Below are 17686 nucleotides of genomic sequence, written 5' to 3' on the forward strand. Positions count from 1 at the left end.
ATCTTCCGGTCAAATACGAGATTTTCAGTCATTCCATGAAGGATTATTCTGTACTCCACCTACATTACTGCGATATTTCTCAATAAAAATGCTGTCTTGAATTGCTCTTACCTTCCAATAAAGTAATCCCATCTGGGATACAGTGATTACTGGTATACTCTCTTAGCTGGGCTCTGCCATACAGCTTTTTCTACCGCCGCCGTTATCACCAGCTTAAAAAGTTTGCCACCTTCAGTCTCAAAACACTTCACTTGACGACATCGATGCTAGCGGAAACCTGTAGGCCAACACTTTTTTCACTGGTTGCGAAAAACCACGCGAACCGGATGGTTTCCTCGTCTGTGCTGTGTTTACCGTCGTTATCTGCAAGAACAATCTGTTCTTTGCGCTACACAAATGACAAACTACATTTCTGAGAATTCTCACTATTATGTTCTTTGGAGTCAATTTGATTGGTAGCAGCGAAACTGCCTTTAAAAAAACAGTGTTTGTGAATTGCTCATCCAAAAACGTAACAAATGCTCAGATCTTCGTATACACATTCGCATAACACTTCCCACCACCTTACGGTCTACATACGTGTTCGTTTTTTCTAAAGTGCGGAGTACCTAAATGGTCCCGGGCTGTCGTACGCTGTCGTATGTTGTGATCGCATGCTATCGTGGCCGCTTGACGCAATGCTTCATGTAGCATGTTGAGCGCGTGCTCGCGTCAAGAAGAAGTCTTCTTCCTCGAGGTGATGATAATAAGTGCGTAACCCTTCCGGAACCCGAGCTGTCTTATATGCTATCCTCACTCCACGTAGCGCAGGCAAAACCGTGTTTAACAACAATACAAACCCCAAAGAGTGGGAAAGCAAGCGATATATAGAAAGAGGGAGAAATAAAAGGAAGAAAATTATGAAGACAAGCATAATCAAAAAGAGAAAAATGGGAACAGAAAACTGGAAAAGAGAAAAACAAAAACGAAAGAATGAAAGAGAGAGAAAACTGAAGATAAACATACAAGGCTGTCTATAGCCAGCTCCACGCTATGCTAAGCTGCCTTAGTTCAACAAACAATACGTAAGCGCTCTTTTTATGCGAGGTGCATGACCGATGAAGCCACCACTCTTCGACATCTTGTGTGGAGCCGGTCGGCACCGTAGCATAAACCCTGACCCAGAAGGGAACACTCTTCCACGAGTGCGGGCATAGGCGCGCGTAGCGCCCTCGATTGCAGTAGGGTTGCGATGAAGGTCACCGCAGTACATAATCTCGGTGGTTCCAACCAGCATAAAGACGAAGCACTGAGGAGAGGAGTGGCAGACATAACCAGTGAACTAACAGCCGTTCTTCGTTGAAGACAACTATCTTCTGGAAATACAAGGTGGGCATGCACTGCTATAGAACAATTCGGCTGCTCTTCGGCCTGCTATCATGCTATCACCGGGCGAGTTCCGCCACCACCACGATGCAACGAAAGGACGAGCATGAGAACTGGGCCCAAACGTCCAGCTATAACGAACGTGTAAAAGCACCTGCAAACTAGCCCCGGTGGTCAATGCACCAACCTTCGTTTTCCTTACTTACCACGCAAATCAACAGCCTAAATACCTAAATGTGGTTGGGCGTCTGCTCCCTGCGCACACTTCGTGCCGACTAGCTCACATAGATATGTCAGACGATCAGCAATCTGGACTTCGTCTAGTTAACCTCCCTACCTTTCTTATATCCTTTCTCTCTCTCTACTCGGTCCAGCATCCTTCTCAGCATGATTTTAATTTTTCGATTACGCCGAGCTGAGAGCACCTTGCTTAGCTGAGCACTCCTCTTCAGCATGAAGGTGGCACTGGTGGTGTGTGAAAAAGCAGTAAGCCCAAACCACAGCAACAACGCGGTTCATTACAGAATGACTCAGTTGACCAGCTATTTTTTACTTAAGGAAATCTCGTCAGTGAGCAAGCCGTCATATTTATGTCCAGTCTGTGCCGGCGTATCTCGATAGCCGTACGAGCTGAGATTTCGGTAGAAGCTCTCTTCACTCTCCAACTCTCTCTCCAACGGGTCGTAGTCGTAACTTTCGTTGGTCCCTCCACTTTCCTTCGGAATGACGTCATTCGGTACAAGCTGGTGCAGTTCCTTTAGGTTGTCGCCAAATAGTCGTGTCTGAAACAGCAACATTTCTCCACGTCAATTGTGATTGACAGGAATGCCACGTGGCGGCTTACTATTCGTGAAATGACAGCTTGCAGGATAAGTTTCAAGTGCAAGAACAAGAGGAAGTTTAGTTATGCACGAAACAAGGCTGGTCCTGTCCTGATTTCGGAGTACCGTGTACATCGCACAGTACGCTGTCCTCTACTATTCCGCAAGAATAAAGATCAGGATCCCAGCAGGAATCGAACAAAATCATTCGGTGTGGCAGTCAAGTATTCTACAGCAGAGCCACTCCAGACCCTGAAACAGCTTTGAAAAAAAAAAGGGAGGAGGGGGGGCTATGTGGTCGTCGCCTCGTTGCAATGATTATTGTGGTTGCAGTGCTGTGGTTGCAATGCTGGAAATCTAATTTTATAAGAACGTAATAAACATTACGTAAGCACTCGTATATGACTAGCAAGCATTATAGAAGTGTTCTTCGACACTGATGAAATAATAATAATAATAATAATAATAATTATTATTATTATTATTATTATTATTATTATTATTATTATTATTATTATTATTATTATTATTATTATTATTATATCATCTAGGGTGTCACTTCACAAAACTACGATATGATTATGAGAGACGCCGTAATGAAGAGCTCCGAAAATTTTGACCATCTGGTGTTCTTTATTGTGCACTGACATTGCATGGTACGCGGGCCTCTGCCAATTCGCCTCCATCTAAAATGCAACCAAACCCAAAGGAAACCAAACCCGCAACCTTCGGGTGAGAAGCCAGGTATACCGTAACCGCCGTTCCACCGAGACGGACAACACCGAAGGAATGTTGCGAATGCTGTTCTCATTGTTGCACCAAAAAGACGACAGAGTGGCCAGTGCCACTTGCAATAAGTGGATTTGAGCTAGATGCGAAGCATCTTATGAGCGAGCTTCATCCAGTGGCGTCTGCGTTTCACTGCGCATGCGCGTCCCCTCCCCTATCTCTCCTTTCCTGCACTCCCCATCTCTCCCCTTGCAATGATGACGGAGGCATCGTCTGCTAGCTATACGCTCGCCCCCCCCCCCTCCTTTCCTCTAGATAGATATTCACCCCGCCGCGGTGGTCTAGTGGCTAAGGTACTCGGCTGTTGACCCGCAGGGCGCGGGCTCGACTTCCGGCTGCGGCGGCTGCATTTCCGAACGTGCACCCATATTTGAGCACACGGGCCTACAGTATTTCTGTTTCCATCAAAAATGCAGCCGCCGCAGCCGGGCATAAGATTCATGTTGAGTTTGCAGTAAGTGGTATATTGCCAAGCATTTCAGTTCGCTTCAGTTCAGTTCAGTTTTTATTCATTCAGAACACAAAGTTCACAGTTAAAATATGCAGACGAGGGTCCCGAAGTCGGGCGACTGCGGTGGGGTCCTCGATTAATAATAACAATAAAAGGTTTTTTGTAACAATATGTAATATAACACAACGTAAAATATAAGTGAACAGTGGAAGTACAAAAAGCTACAATAAATAAGTAAAGGAACAAAAACATTGTCAAAGCAATACAAGCACATGATAAACAGTTATACAAGTGGATTAAACCAACCAAAGAAGACAACCCACACTAAAATTTCAAATTACTTACGCTTTACATTATGAAATATTGTTTTCAGCCTAGTTACACAAAATAAAATCTTTAAGTTCATGTTTGAATACATGTAATGATGACAATCATTTTAATGAGTACGGTAAATAATTCCAAAATTTATTCACCACGAAGGCTGAAGTCATTTCGCCATAGTTGGTGTTACATATATGTTAAAGTAAGTTATGGTTATGGGCGAACCTAGTGCTGTTGGTGTTAGTGAGTAATCTAGCATCAATTAGATCAAAGGCAAGCTGTCTGTTCAGCTGTTTAATAACATTATGATTAGGTGAAAATGAAACAAGCCAGACACAGTAACAATGCGGTTAGCCTGAAGGAGTGGGGTAGCATTGGAATAAAATGAACTGCTAGTAATAATGCGTATGGCCAGATTCTGAATGTGCTGTACGGATGAAAGATGAGTGTTATAGATGTTACCTCATGAAGTAATGCCATAAGTGATGTGACTATGCATGCAGGCAAAGTATAAAGACAATAAGGGTTGAAGTGAAAAAAAATGAACTAGATTTAATGAGTGATCTTATATCAAATGCGTTTTTTTGTTTAACATAAAGTATATGATTATTGAACTTCAAGTAATGGTCTAACTTTATGCCAAGAAAACACATACAATCAGATGAAGGAATGAAGTGATGGTTAATAGACCGCTGTGGTATAAAAGGAAGCATTTCTTTTAGAGGTTTTAAAAATCATGAACTGAGTTTTAAGAGGGTTCAAAATTAAGCTGTTTATACGACACCATTTAACAACATTGGTCAGTTCGTTGTTCAGCTTATTGAACAAAGTAGTTAATGATTTATGTGACATGAAAAATGACATTTGACATTTGTTTATTGAGACTCTGTTTCCGCCGTGAGAATAAATGTTCAAGCAATGTCCCCAAAAGCTGACTTTCATTAAATTTTTATTGTTTATTTATTTATTCATTTTTTGCGCAGTTGGAAAAAAGTGAGCACTATAAGTGGTGTGACAGTAAATAAAAGCAGGAAAAAAAACTTCCTCATAAATCTTACCCGCTTTAGAAGTTTTGCCTTGAGGAAGGTTTTAATAATCGCAAATAAAACGTTGAATATCGGAGGATGGTTGATGATGTAGATCCCTTTCAGACGCATGGGAATACATTCCTGAAAAATGTTTGTGAATGAGGAAGTTTACCGGCTTTATACTTGCACCAACCAATGCAATAATGCGACAACAATCTGGGCATTTCAAACACTGCCGTAATGCTATCCTCTCCATTTACGATCACCAGAGCACCTCATACTGTTGACCAAACATGCACATATTCAAAAAATATGTAGTGCCAGCAAATTTGATAATAATGCAAATATTTCTTTTCACTTTACAATACTTCACTAAGCCTAAACGAAACTGCAAAATGTATAAGAGTCCGCGGGACATGGTCCTTTGTCTACTTTTTCTTTTGTTGCTGAAGTCTGCAGTTGACAGCATAGTACTTTACAATTTCACAAACACACTGCGAAGTATGCGGGAAAAACTACAATTGGGTGGGTGTGCGTGTGCAGTGTCCATATTATCCTTTTTCCTCTCTTTTTATCTCTTATTCTCCTTTCCCCACGTGTAGGGTTGCAAACTTCACATAGTCTTGTTAATCTCCCTATTTTTCTTGTATTCACTCTTTCTCTCTCTTGTGCCAATATGAAAGATTTTAGTTTGTCTTCCTGTCATAGATACAGGTCACGCAAGTCATCATTTGAAATTATTTGCGGTTATGTAAAAATTTGCTGAGCACCATTTGCGATTTTCAGTGTCAGAACATCATTTTTCCTACCTATTTCTGGTGCCTAAAACACGCGTTCTGAGTGCCTAAAATTCCGCCCTCTATTTACATTGGTTGAATCAAGCAGTAGTGAACAAAATTAAAACTATTTTCTATGCTCTTATAGATATGCACTTTCTTATTATTACAGTAAGCGTGTATTATCTCAAAATTGTCACTGCAAGTTACCACTGAGTATTCACATGACGTGTTTCCAATTAGTTTGTCCAGTTGATGCAAATGCCATTTGTAAAAGCTCATTGCATACTATCAGATCTAAACGAATCTGTCCTGGCTAAATAGTGTATCCGTGTACAGGCTTCCTAAAAACGGAATATTTATAGGGGAGACCTCCATTGCATATTCAGCTTATTACCTGTTATCCCGACATAAAACGTTGAATCAGATTTTTGTTCTGCATGAAACTAAGTATGCTGCACTCACCTGCACAAGATCGATGAGGGTTCTTATCACATAAGGTGTATAGTGAGCGAGATGGTACATGTTAAGGCCTTTAAAGTCAAATATGGTTATTACGCCCCGAACTTGGACATCTTCCAGTTGAAGAAAATGCTCGAGGAGTACCAAGTTCACTCTGAAGACATCAGTCATGCTGCAAATCTCGCTATTCCATGACCCTGGTAGCCGTGGCCGAAAAAAAAATAAAAAATATATCAAATGAATCCTCACACACGATCAATACCGTCCTCGGTCTGGAGACTTCTAAGATGTGGTGCATCAGTTCGTTTCGTTTGAATTGTTCGCTTTAGATACATCTCAACAGGTCATTAGAGAGTGACCTAAAATAGCATCGTGTCATCAAAATAAAGCGACTACAGATGTCATTCTATTACGTAAAAATATATTCTCATAAACTCCTATGCACAAGGAAATGAGAAAACAAGGAGGCATCATGCAGCTGGCAGCTCCCAGAGATAAAAAATTGTGAAGTATGTGAACTCTTCGTGAAAGAGGCAGTTGAAATGCAGAATGTTAAAATATTGGAAGTTATGATGGTATAGTTAATTGACTAAAACACAGCAATCATAGACAAAACTGATGTGCGTGCACAAGAACAATTACAAATAGGTGCTCTACAATCGGGAAGAAAACCAAAGAAAAATAAACGAGGAAAAAAAGACGTTTCATTCTTCCTTGCCTGCTGATGCTGTTCTCTAAGGATGAGTGTGCGCCATCTTTTGGCAATATAAGTTTTTTCACAGCTTAAACTGGCATTGCAGCCCTCTGTAGGTGCACTTGTAATTCTCTCAGGGAAAGAAAGAAAGTCTCAGCTTTAGTAAGCACGGGAAAAAACTATTTTAACGAATAAAATAACTGCACAAAGTGAGGTTCATAGCTTTTTCGGGAGCGTATAAAATTTCAGTAAAAATTCCCATCAAGAAATATCATATATGCACGACACACATCAAATAATCTCGTGTGATCATACGAGAACACATATCATTCATATGTGTTCATGCGAGATCGCTGGATACGGGGCATATGTGTCATATGAGAATTTTCAACAGAGATTCGCTTACGGCTTAATCGTAAGGCTACTAACATTGCTTTTAACCCCGCACCATATAAGGTTTTCTTTTTTTTTCAAAAACCTCATTCAAAGTTTTGAGTGTCATGAAACTTCGATTATTTTGTAACTTGCTTCTTTCAAACATGTGATTCAAAAGCCGAAACAATACACTAAAGTGCAAGGGAGAGCAACTTCGCTAGACTTACCGACCTTCATCAGCGCAACCGCCCGTCCCATTGGATCTCTGTGGCGCGAGATCGTAGTGAGGCGATTCTTGCGGCACATTGCATCGAAAGGTATTGTACTTGGAGCCAGATCTTTAAACATTTCCGGTTGCTCCGTTCGAACCTTGAAGTACTTCTTGACGTTCTTGAAAGCGGCCCGCGTATCGTACTTGCGGGCTCGCAGAAACTTGACTAGGAAGGCATCGTCCAATGGGCAGTGTAACGATGGTTCCTCTTGTTGGGATTAGACATGCGAAGAAAACAAAAGGTCACAAAACGGCCGTAACCAAGGACCTCACAATTATCTTTCTACCCCCGCATTCACAAAAGCTCCTTGACTTGAACTTGACTTGCCACAGCCTCAATGTAGCGCACTTGAAACGCGTTTGTGCCCCCTCGGCACCACTTAGCACCGCCTAAAGACATCGTGTTCGAAATGTGATTGTTCTGCGTTGAAAGTGGTAGAAATTCAAGTCAAGCTTTGACTTAGTATTCTGTATTGTATTCGACCACGTTTCTTTTTTTTTACGCCACGTGTTCTAACGGTAGACGCCAAATCGGTTTTTTGTTTCGGCTGATGTATACATCACACTTCAACAATAACGTTGTTAAAAAAACACAGAGACATAATATTGACAGAGTATTTACAAAGCCAGGCTCAGAAGAAATCAAAATGGACAATGTCGCACCGAGAACACATACGCTGTCATCTTCGTGACGGCTGCATGGACATCTTCAGCATATCCTATCGTAATATTATAATTTGGGGGCATTGTTTTCATGAATGTCGTGATAATGTGTAACGTATCAAAAGGCAAAATACTGATGAAGGTTGTACTTTTTTTTCTTCGGTTTAAAGCTTAGTGTTTCGTTACTTGACCTGACTGTAACGTTTCGCATTTGTTCTCTTGACGTGCAGTAAATGTAACAAAACGATGCATATACCTAAATAGACCTAATTTCACATAATTCTCGCCACAATCTAGCGATCATATGACCAAACATGTCCTTAATTAGTTCAGTCATTCGCTTATATACAACACGATGTGGCTTCTGATACCTGAGGACTTATTTCTCCTCAAAAAAAAAGTCAGAAAATTGCGTCACAGCGCCCACTGCTATTGGTTTGAAGAACTTATAACTGTGGCACACATGAAATGTAGGTTCTTGCTTCGGTCGCTCAGAAAACGCTGTGCCTTACCGTTCATGTCTACATCGTCAGGGATATAAATTTAACTCCAGACAGACCGGAATAAAGAACGAAATGAAATACGCTTCTTTAATGTGTGTGCTCATGCGCCATACGTTTCTACCTGCTAAACAGCACCATCAGAACTACTCCTCCATACGCTTCGGCTACGGTGCTTCTCAGCATCAATCGATTGATAAATATGTGGGGTTTAACGTCCCGAAACCGCCATATGATTACGAAAGACGCCGTAGTGGAGGGCTCCGGAAATTTCAACCACCTTGGTTTCTTTAACGTGCACGCAAGTCTAAGCACACGAACCTACAGCATTTTCGTCTCCATTGAAAACGTAGCTGCCACAGCCGGGATTTGATCCCGCGATTTGCGAGTCAGCACTCAATATCAATTGTGTATAGTCTGCACGATACACCACCGTCGACACAAGACAATTGAACGAAAACACTTTCAGGCGTGTGTTGCGCACATGATCTTCGGTCGAAAGATTTCACTATGGGTGACATGAAGCTGAGCAGATTTTTTTTCCGAGAGATTCAGTTACTACTTAGTACTCTTGCACAATTTCATAAAACAGTCTCACGTGAAATGTGTATATACGTGCTTCGGTCCGTTAACTATGTCACAAAGGGGAATTCAAAGCGGCATACTTTTCTGTTTGTGATTCGCGGTGTCATCAGTATCATTTTGCCTGATTCGCCAATCTCATTTCTCTCACTGTATATTTTAATATAGACACCACTTGCAATGAGTTTCAGAAAACATATGCCTTCACCTAACGATGGTAAATTCTTTCTTCTATGACGGACCACTTCTTCTTTATGGAATCACTTCGAAATCTCACAATGCCAATGACAGTCGGAAAAAACGAAGTTCTCTAAATTTACTACCAATATATTGTCCTTAAAGTGGTGGACCACAATACATGAAGGTTCATTTCTGCCGTGGTTTCTTCTCAAAATATTTGAATATATTGTTACGGGGTTTGGTGTTACAACAAATACCGAGGAACGGCGGTATAGCAGCACATTCTCAGTTGATTGGTTACCATTTTCGCTCACCCGAAATGATCAGCTGACGTAGTTCGTTGAGAGCCGTCTGTTTTGTCGCCGGCGTTTCCCCTAATTCTCTGCGTGCAACATCCTCAATGGATTCAAGCGAGGCTGCAGGTGCCATGATTGCCTTGCCGATGTCGCTGGCCACCACGCGATGAAGCACCTGCGAAACGCCGTGTGTATTCAGTCGAGGTCGCTGGAGAATAACAACTCATAAATGATGAAACACGGTGCGAAGCGCCACACTGTCTATTACCACTAGCCCGCTTTCCGCGACAGCACGACCCCATGGCAACTGCCCCACGACCGCGCGTAACTATCACACTGCAAGGTTGTACGTACAACGGCCTTGACGGTGTCGTCTCATGGTGAGAGAGTCTGGATGTCCCTGCGAGCGCGCATCGGCCCCAGTTGTTTGTTTCTGTCTCGAAGTTATCATTCCCCCCCCCCCCCCGAGATTATATCCCCGCATGCAGGGAAAAACGAGGGCGAGCGTTAAAGCAAGTTTAGGCGGTGCGCGCTGCATGAACACCCGAGTCCTTCCTTCAAAACATTTCCCAATTGGCACTTTATGATATGGAACCAGAGGTAAGATACCAACATTCTCCCCTTTCAAGGCAATTACCGGCCTCTTGCGTAATCGCCTTGAAAGAAGAGGAGACTGCAATCTGGCTGCTGGTTTCATATCAGCAATTACTGCTTGTTTTGCTCGCCGCGAGATGACGCGAATACAGGCTGCGTTTGCTCTCGCTCCCACTTGAACGCGCCAGCAGGTGCCGTCCTTTTATGAGGCTGTCGCTGCATGCCTTTCTTGTTTTAGGGGCGAAGCTCCTTAGCGTGTGGGTCTGTCCATCCTCCTATCGTGTATGTAGCCACTGGTGGCACATACCCGAAAGAGCGGTCCATAGAATGTCCACTGGATGGCGGCCCTTCTATATGATGAATACGTTATGAAAAGATGTGAGATGGCTGTACTTAAAGTGTTCACTAGATAGACGGTCGGACGGATGGATGGACATACAGATAGACGGATGAACTAAGGGACGCACAGACAGACAGAGGGGTGGACGCACGGACGGACAGACGGGAAAACGGGCGTACGGGCGGACGCATGGAGGGACGCACGGGCGGATGGATGCACCAACGGTCACACGGATGGACGGACACATGGACGGATGCACTGATGGACGCATGGACGGACGGAAGAAAGAGTGAATGGGTGGATGAAAGCACGGACGGACTGATGAACGCTTCGCCCTACCAATCATAATTCACTCCGTGGATATGCTGTGATTTTTTGTGCGTATTGGGTCATGTACAGGGTGTGTGTACTATTAATTCATGTTTAGCTCCAGTCCTCAGTGACATTCTATTAGCACGTTATGACAAACGCATAGAAGCGAGGCTTGCTGAGACACATGCCATTAGGGTGTTCCGCTACGTTGATGATTTTTTAGTTTATTATTGTGCAGAACAGTGGGACACAAGGCAGCATGCCAACGAGATTTTTGGCATTTTTTTCTGAAAACATGACTAATCTGCAGCTGACGACGGAGTTACCCGACAATAACAGACAGATATTTAGACCTGGAGCTTATGTTTCTGCCAAAACACGTGTGCTGGCAATACGCTCCCCGCTCCAAGAAAGCCCTGTTACCCTTCAGTTCAGCACACTCCAAGTTTGTTAAGCGAGGAATTGCCAAAGCATGCATGATGGCATCATTGTCAAGTTCTTGCCATCACCAAGTTCACAGCAGTTTTGGCAACCAAGTAACCAGACTTAAAGAAAGCAGGCTTTCCTGATCACTTGCTCTCGGGCGTAGCAGAATCACTTCTGAATTCATTGAAGCAGGTTAAGCATGCACGCTGCGCATCTCAGGATCAGCCAAAGCTGAAAGTGTCTGCCATTCCTTATGTGCACAAGGTTTCGCACTGCTTAAAAAAATCGCTGAGAAAACTACGTTAAAGGTTCTCTTCATGGCAAAAAACAAGCTGAGCTCTCTTTGTAAAATTACAGAGTTAACTACGAAGGATCTTTTAGTGTCGGGTGCAATACGAAGCATGCAAAGATGTTTGTAGAATATATTACGGGGGTTAATAATTGTGTATCTGATTTATTTATCATGTGGTCGATACTACATCGGTCAGACGGGGCGCTGTCTGAACGATCGCCTTAGGGAACACGCAAATCTTATGCGCGGATCAGTGGGCAGCCACTTGGCAAGTCACTGTGCGAAGTGTGGGGGCACACTGAAGGTTGATTAATGCCAAGTAATTGCAAGGTATAAGGACAAGAGGGCACGTGAAAATATGAAGCTTTTTTTGATTCGCAAAGCAGGAAATGAGTGTGCGAGTGCCCCGTCCGTCAATCTGTCGGATAATTAATACCGGTATATTTTCAGTAAAGTTGTCATTTTAAGATGGCAACAAGGTGGTCTGGCGCATGCGCCATCATTTGTCCTTTCTTCTGTGTGTGATCTCCTCACTCTCTTGACTGCATATATATTCCTGCCATCTGTGCAATGAAAATGGTTGTAAGTGTGCGCTCTGTCCTATCTCTCTGCTATATGTTCCCTCGGAAACGTTCCCTGCGCACTAAGGAAGTATATTTCTCTCAAAAAATGTTGTTGTTGTTGTTGTTGTTGTTGTTGTTGTTGTTGTTGTTGTTGTTGTTGTTGTTGTTGTTGTTGTTGTTGTTGTTGTTGTTGTTGTTGTTGTTGTTGTTGTTGTTGTTGTTAAATGTTCCACCGGAGCGAGCAGACCATGACGCGCTCCCGTGTTCCCTTTCATAAAAATTGACGATGTACTATTAGTGTCATTTTATGTTCATTCTGAAACACATTGTAATGAACACTATGAAAGAAAAAAGAAAGACGCCTTGCTGTGAGGTAGAACACCAGCTTTCCGCGCGAACGACCCGGCTTCGATCCCCACTCGGACCTAACCAGGACACATGTCCTCTTAAAAAGCCGTGTCCGCCTCTGTGACTCAGTGTTTGCGGTGCTCGACTTCCGAAGTCACCGGTTCGATACGGGTCGCGGTGCTCGCATTTCGACGAAGGCGAAATGCACAATGAATGCTCAACTACCTCTGCGAGGACACGTTTCACTTCCATGTTATACCGATCCCTCAAAACGTTTTATTTATTATTTTTTTTATTTTCATCTTTCTTGATTTCCCGGTCACACGCAAGATGATTATTTTTCGCTCGCAACCGCCGACACCGTAATTTCTGCGAAACGAACTCGACATCGTGCGAAATGCCCAGCGCCGTCAAGCGTAAAAATATGTGTGCCTCGAACGTGTGCCCGCCACAAGCGTACTTGTATTCGTACTTCCCCAATGAGCGATGTTGTCTAGATAGTCGTTGTATCGGCAACCAGCCCTATCTGCTATAGCAATCAGATTTTTTTAACGAGTCGACATGCTCTTCTCCCGTTGCCGCATTTCATTGTCGCCTCGATATGAACGCCCGACCGTCTTTGTTGGCTGTAGCAGCTGAAGTGTTGCACTGCTAAGCAGGGGGGGGGTGAAGGTTTAATGCAGGGCATGGAGAAGGGAAACATTTACGACGGAGCATAGCACAAAGAAAGAAAGAAAGAAAGAAAGAAAGAAAGAAAGAAAGAAAGAAAGAAAGAAAGAAGAAAAGAAAGAAAGAAAGAAAGAAAGAAAGAAAGAAAGAAAGAAAGAAAGAAAGAAAGAAAGAAAGAAAGAAAGAAAGAAAGAAAGAGGAAGTTTTTGGTGCTGACCTTGCAAGCTTTGCTTCTCTTCAAATATTTCCAAACTTTCCTACATTGGCTCGGAGACTCGGGAAGCTATTTTTTACATCTCTTTTTGGCGTTTCCCTTAGGTCAAATGCGCAGAAAAACGGGCGACATGTCTCGAGGCGATGGGACTCGGGTGTAAGTGCGAAATACAAAATAACACGCAAAATAAAATACAAAATAAGAAAGGGGCGCTGCTTCTTCTCTTCTGACATTCGCTATAAGCCAAGCCTGCTGCCTATGATCGTTCCCCGAGCAGCAAACTCAAGCAGGGCTCGTTTTGAGAGGTTAAGGGGAATTGTAATCATAAGTTTGGTGTATTGGGAGCTGTGACACATTGCTATTTATACCATTGTTACGGTTTGCATAGCAGTTAGTGCGTTAATGCGCATCAAGTTAACAAGGTTTAGAAACAATATTGTACTCTCACACGGCACGGAAAGCAGTAGAGTACCAGAACACATGAGTAAAACGCCACGAAGAGGAAATAATATTAGCGTAGATACTATACCGACCCTGCATGCTGTCGTGCATATTGTTCCTTTAGAACTTTCACGCTCTAATGTCGTGCACTCACTCGTAGTACTGCTGATGCCGTACAGCGATGAGCTTCTGATGTCAGACCAATTCCTGGGGCACGTGCGGCGGTGATACCTCTTCCAGCGTTCCTATGGGAAGAGCTAGCTCTCACGAAGTACACAGCTTGCGTACGACCTTCCAACTGAATCACGTCACTACGCTTGTCAAGGCTCCCTCGCAAGCCGACGCAGGTTTCGAAACGGAAATAAACGAGCGAAGTCCTTGACTTCAGAACCGATCCGTTGACCTCCGCGTGCAGCTGTCGGCGTGTGTCGGGGGTCAGCGCGTCGTCGCTCGTGGTGATATAATAGGTACACACAGTGAGTCATGGGTGCGTGTACTGTTGCTCGAGTCGCGACGCTATCACAATGCGTGAGCCAGTTGCCTACGTCTATAGTAAGCTGGACGATGAGCCAGCCAGGCTAGCATCTTCGAGAATACGCTGTCGCGCTATGAATCTTCTTGGAGTGTTATTTTTACTTTTGTGTTAATTTAGGGAAGAAAACCAAAAGCGCTGGACAGAGGACACACAAAGGACGACAGACGTGGGCGGTGAACGTCTGCCCTTCATTATCTGTCGTGTCCCCCGCTGTTTGTTCTCTTTCTAATTATGTGCCAGCCAGTCCAGTTTGGTGTAATAAGGTTTTTTTTTACTTTTATTTTTTTCTAACATCAGTATCGTTCGGTAACTTGGAAATCACTTTGCTCTGCCAGAATATATGAACGCATGTGTACCTTCATGCATTGAATTGTGACATACGCTCCCCCCCCCTCTCACTTCTTCGAGGGCCGTTGAAGCATTCCTAAATAGATGATTATCTTATTCCGGTAAAGGAATTATACCATCTCCCGCTGAACGCAACCATGTATCGAAGCAGCGGGCTCCAACACTCCGGCGTAACGTCGACGAGCGCGCAATGTCGACGTCGTAACGTCGACGCTACGCTAGCAACACTCTTGCCCCGCCGTGGTAGCTAGTGGCTAAGGTACACGGGTGCTGACCCGCAGGTCGCGGGTTCGGATCCCGGCTGCGGCGGCTGCATTTCCGATGGAAACAGAAATGCTGTAGGCCCGTGTGCTCAGATTTGGGTGCACGTTAAGGAACCCCAGGTGGTCGAAATTCCCGCAGCCCTTCACTACGGCGTTTCTTATAATCATATGGTGGTTTTGCGACGTTAAACCCCACATTTCAATCATCAATCAATCAGCGCCAGCAAAACTCGAACAATCTATCGGCCTCGAGATCTTGGAGTGGCGCCCTCTTACGTGAAACGTCAATTTGAGTATTCCACTATAAACCGCGCTGCAGCTGTATTCTAGGCCCTCCTATACTGCAGCTGCCGCAGCTCCTGCACTCAGCTCGTCAGCTCGAGACGGAAACTTCGTCAAACTAGCAGCCTTATCGAAGATTACAATTTGCGATGTAGGGTTCATTTGCTTAAAGAAGTAATATTTTAGGGACATGATTGCACTTCCACGTGACATATAACGAGAAGAACTCGTATGGCGTCGTAATCTGATCGGTTTTATGACACAGCAGCAACAATGGGTACGACGCCAAAAGAAAAAATGACCACAGTTATAGAATGGCTCTTAGTTTACGTATTCAACCTGACCGAGTTTCATGCTCCAGTATCGTTCACTCACTCGTAGTGCCGCTGGTGCTGTACACCTGTGCCGTCGAGCCCGTGCGAGTCTTCTGCGATAGCGGGTGGCAATTTCTCTGCGAGTGATTGACACAATCCACCGAGACTTCCAAAAACAAACTCGTCGGAGTAAGCATGCAGATTGTGTAGAACAGCCCAACTGACTCACCAATACTTGTTTATCACGGCTACCTTGCGAGCGGACGGAAGCGCTAACTTTTTCCAAACGTGGAGAAAGAAAGAGAAGGAAAAGCGAATCACGCCAAGAGCTTCATTACGAGACCGGTTGCTTGATCACCGCTCTCTCCTATCAGCGCACTCACCACGGTTCCGCCGTTCGAACAGGTGTGATTCGCTATGCGTGGCCTTCACCACGCGCTGATGTCACAATATCAACCGTATTTGCCAGCCGTGTCCATCTGTAAGTCTGTACTCACGTAGACAACATGCATATACCAAATGCATTCACATGAGCGTTGTCCCACACACATGTTTATTACGTTTGTTCTTGGAAAGTTGAGTTTATCTCTCAATATTTTTGTTCGCGCTTTAAGAAAATCAACCATCATTGACCCCTCTCGGAACTGTTTATCCTATTTACAGCGCACACTAACAGCTGAAGCACTGAGCACCAGCCGAGGGCGTATACTGTTTGGACGATTGTTTACATTCACGCTCTCGTTGGAGACGAAACGTCTGTCTTCTAGTGAGGAAACATATCAGAATAATATCATTTCTCCATGCCTAGGTGATTTTATGCCATTCACTGAAGGCTCCTTGTACACTCATGAGGAGATAACGGTGATTTATGTCATGCGTAGCACTTATCTCTCGAAGAGGTAACATTCATCGTGCATCGGTCACATACAACGAGTATCCGCTCACATACGCTGAATCTTGTGTCCTCTTACGCGGTTATTTCTATGAACGATAGTTTTATTCACTTTGAAGCACTCACTGTCAAGACCGTCTCCCTTCACTACATTAGCTATCGTAAAATCCTGTGCTCTTTCAATGGTGGCGAAAAACCACGCTAATAGTTGTATTTTCACGTCTCTGTAGTTCTTTATGCGGCTCTTTACACGAATTTATCTGCGTTCGCATGACATTGTACAAGAGGCAAGCTGCTTCTCTGAGCATTGACAGGCACCGCCACGGTGGTCTAGTGGCTAAGGTACTCGGCTGCTGACCCGCAGGTCGCGGGATCAAATCCCGGCTGTGGCAGCTGCATTTCCGATGGAGGCGGAAATGTTGTAGGCCCGTGTACTCAGATTTGGGTGCACGTTAAAGAACCCCAGGTGGTCAAAATTTCCGGAGCCCTCCACTACGGCGTCTCTCATAATCGTATGGTGGTTTTGGGACGTTAAACCCCACAAATCAATCAATGAGCATTGACAGCATGTTAATTGTATACATATATTGTATACAAACTCTGTTACATATATGTGTGACAGCGTGAATTAAGTCGTGTTAAGCAAAATGCACTCCTGTGAGTCAACTGCAGACGCCTTTTGTTTTGAGTATATTGCTTTGTATTTCTCTGCTGTGGCCATCAAACTTCGCTATAATGAAATCGCAGGCAAGTACGAACCACTGAATTCTTTATGACTGATGATAGGTGCGTTTAACGTCCCAAACCCACCATATGATTGTGAGAGACGCCGTAGTGAAGGACTCCTGAAATTTTGACCACGTTAGGTTTATTTAACGTGCACCTAAATACGAGCACACGCGCCTACTGCATTTTCGTCTCCATCGATTGATTGGTTGGTTGGTTGATTGATTGATTGATTGATTGATTGATTGATTGATTGATTGATATGTGAAGTTTAACGTCCCAAAACCATCATATGATTGTGAGAGACGCTATAGTGGAGGGCTCCGGAAATTTTGACCCCCTGGGGTTCTTTAACGTGCACCCAAATCTGAGCACACGGGCCTACAACATTTCCGCCTCCATCGGAAATGCAGCCGCTGCAGCCGGGATTCGATCCCGCGACCTGCGGGTCAGCAGCCGAGTATTTTTCGTTTCCATCGAAAATGCAGCCGCCACAGCCGATATTCAATCCCGCGGCCTGCTAGTAAGCAGCCGGGTACTTTAGTCACTAGAC

General features: G+C 44.0%; 1 protein-coding gene across 1 annotated transcript; it reads right to left on the reverse strand.

Annotated features, from left to right (window-relative positions):
* Nucleotides 1-1895: 1895 nt before the first annotated feature.
* LOC119169524 (alpha-tocopherol transfer protein-like) lies at nt 1896-15652 on the reverse strand. Its single transcript, XM_037420565.2, has 6 exons — nt 15577-15652; nt 9593-9749; nt 7310-7561; nt 6017-6210; nt 4806-4916; nt 1896-2147 (listed from the first exon to the last, which is right to left on the reverse strand). Exons 2-6 carry the CDS (start codon nt 9705-9707, stop codon nt 1908-1910), a joined length of 912 nt encoding a protein of 303 aa, XP_037276462.2. The 5' UTR covers nt 9708-9749; nt 15577-15652; the 3' UTR covers nt 1896-1907.
* Between the last annotated feature and the right edge of the window lie 2034 nt (nt 15653-17686).

Source organism: Rhipicephalus microplus, chromosome 2 (assembly GCF_043290135.1).
Source record: "Rhipicephalus microplus isolate Deutch F79 chromosome 2, USDA_Rmic, whole genome shotgun sequence".
NCBI classification, from domain to species: domain Eukaryota; kingdom Metazoa; phylum Arthropoda; class Arachnida; order Ixodida; family Ixodidae; genus Rhipicephalus; species Rhipicephalus microplus.

Excerpts from the sequence above, each read along its gene's own strand:
- LOC119169524 (XM_037420565.2), bottom strand. The coding sequence starts at position 9,707 with ATGGCACCTGCAGCCTCGCTTGAATCCATTGAGGATGTTGCACGCAGA. Across the intron at positions 6,211-7,309 it reads GGTTGCGCTGATGAAGGTCG|GGTCATGGAATAGCGAGATT; the intron begins GTAAGTCTAGCG and ends CACGGCTACCAG. Across the intron at positions 4,917-6,016 it reads CCCTCATCGATCTTGTGCAG|GAATGTATTCCCATGCGTCT; the intron begins GTGAGTGCAGCA and ends AACATTTTTCAG.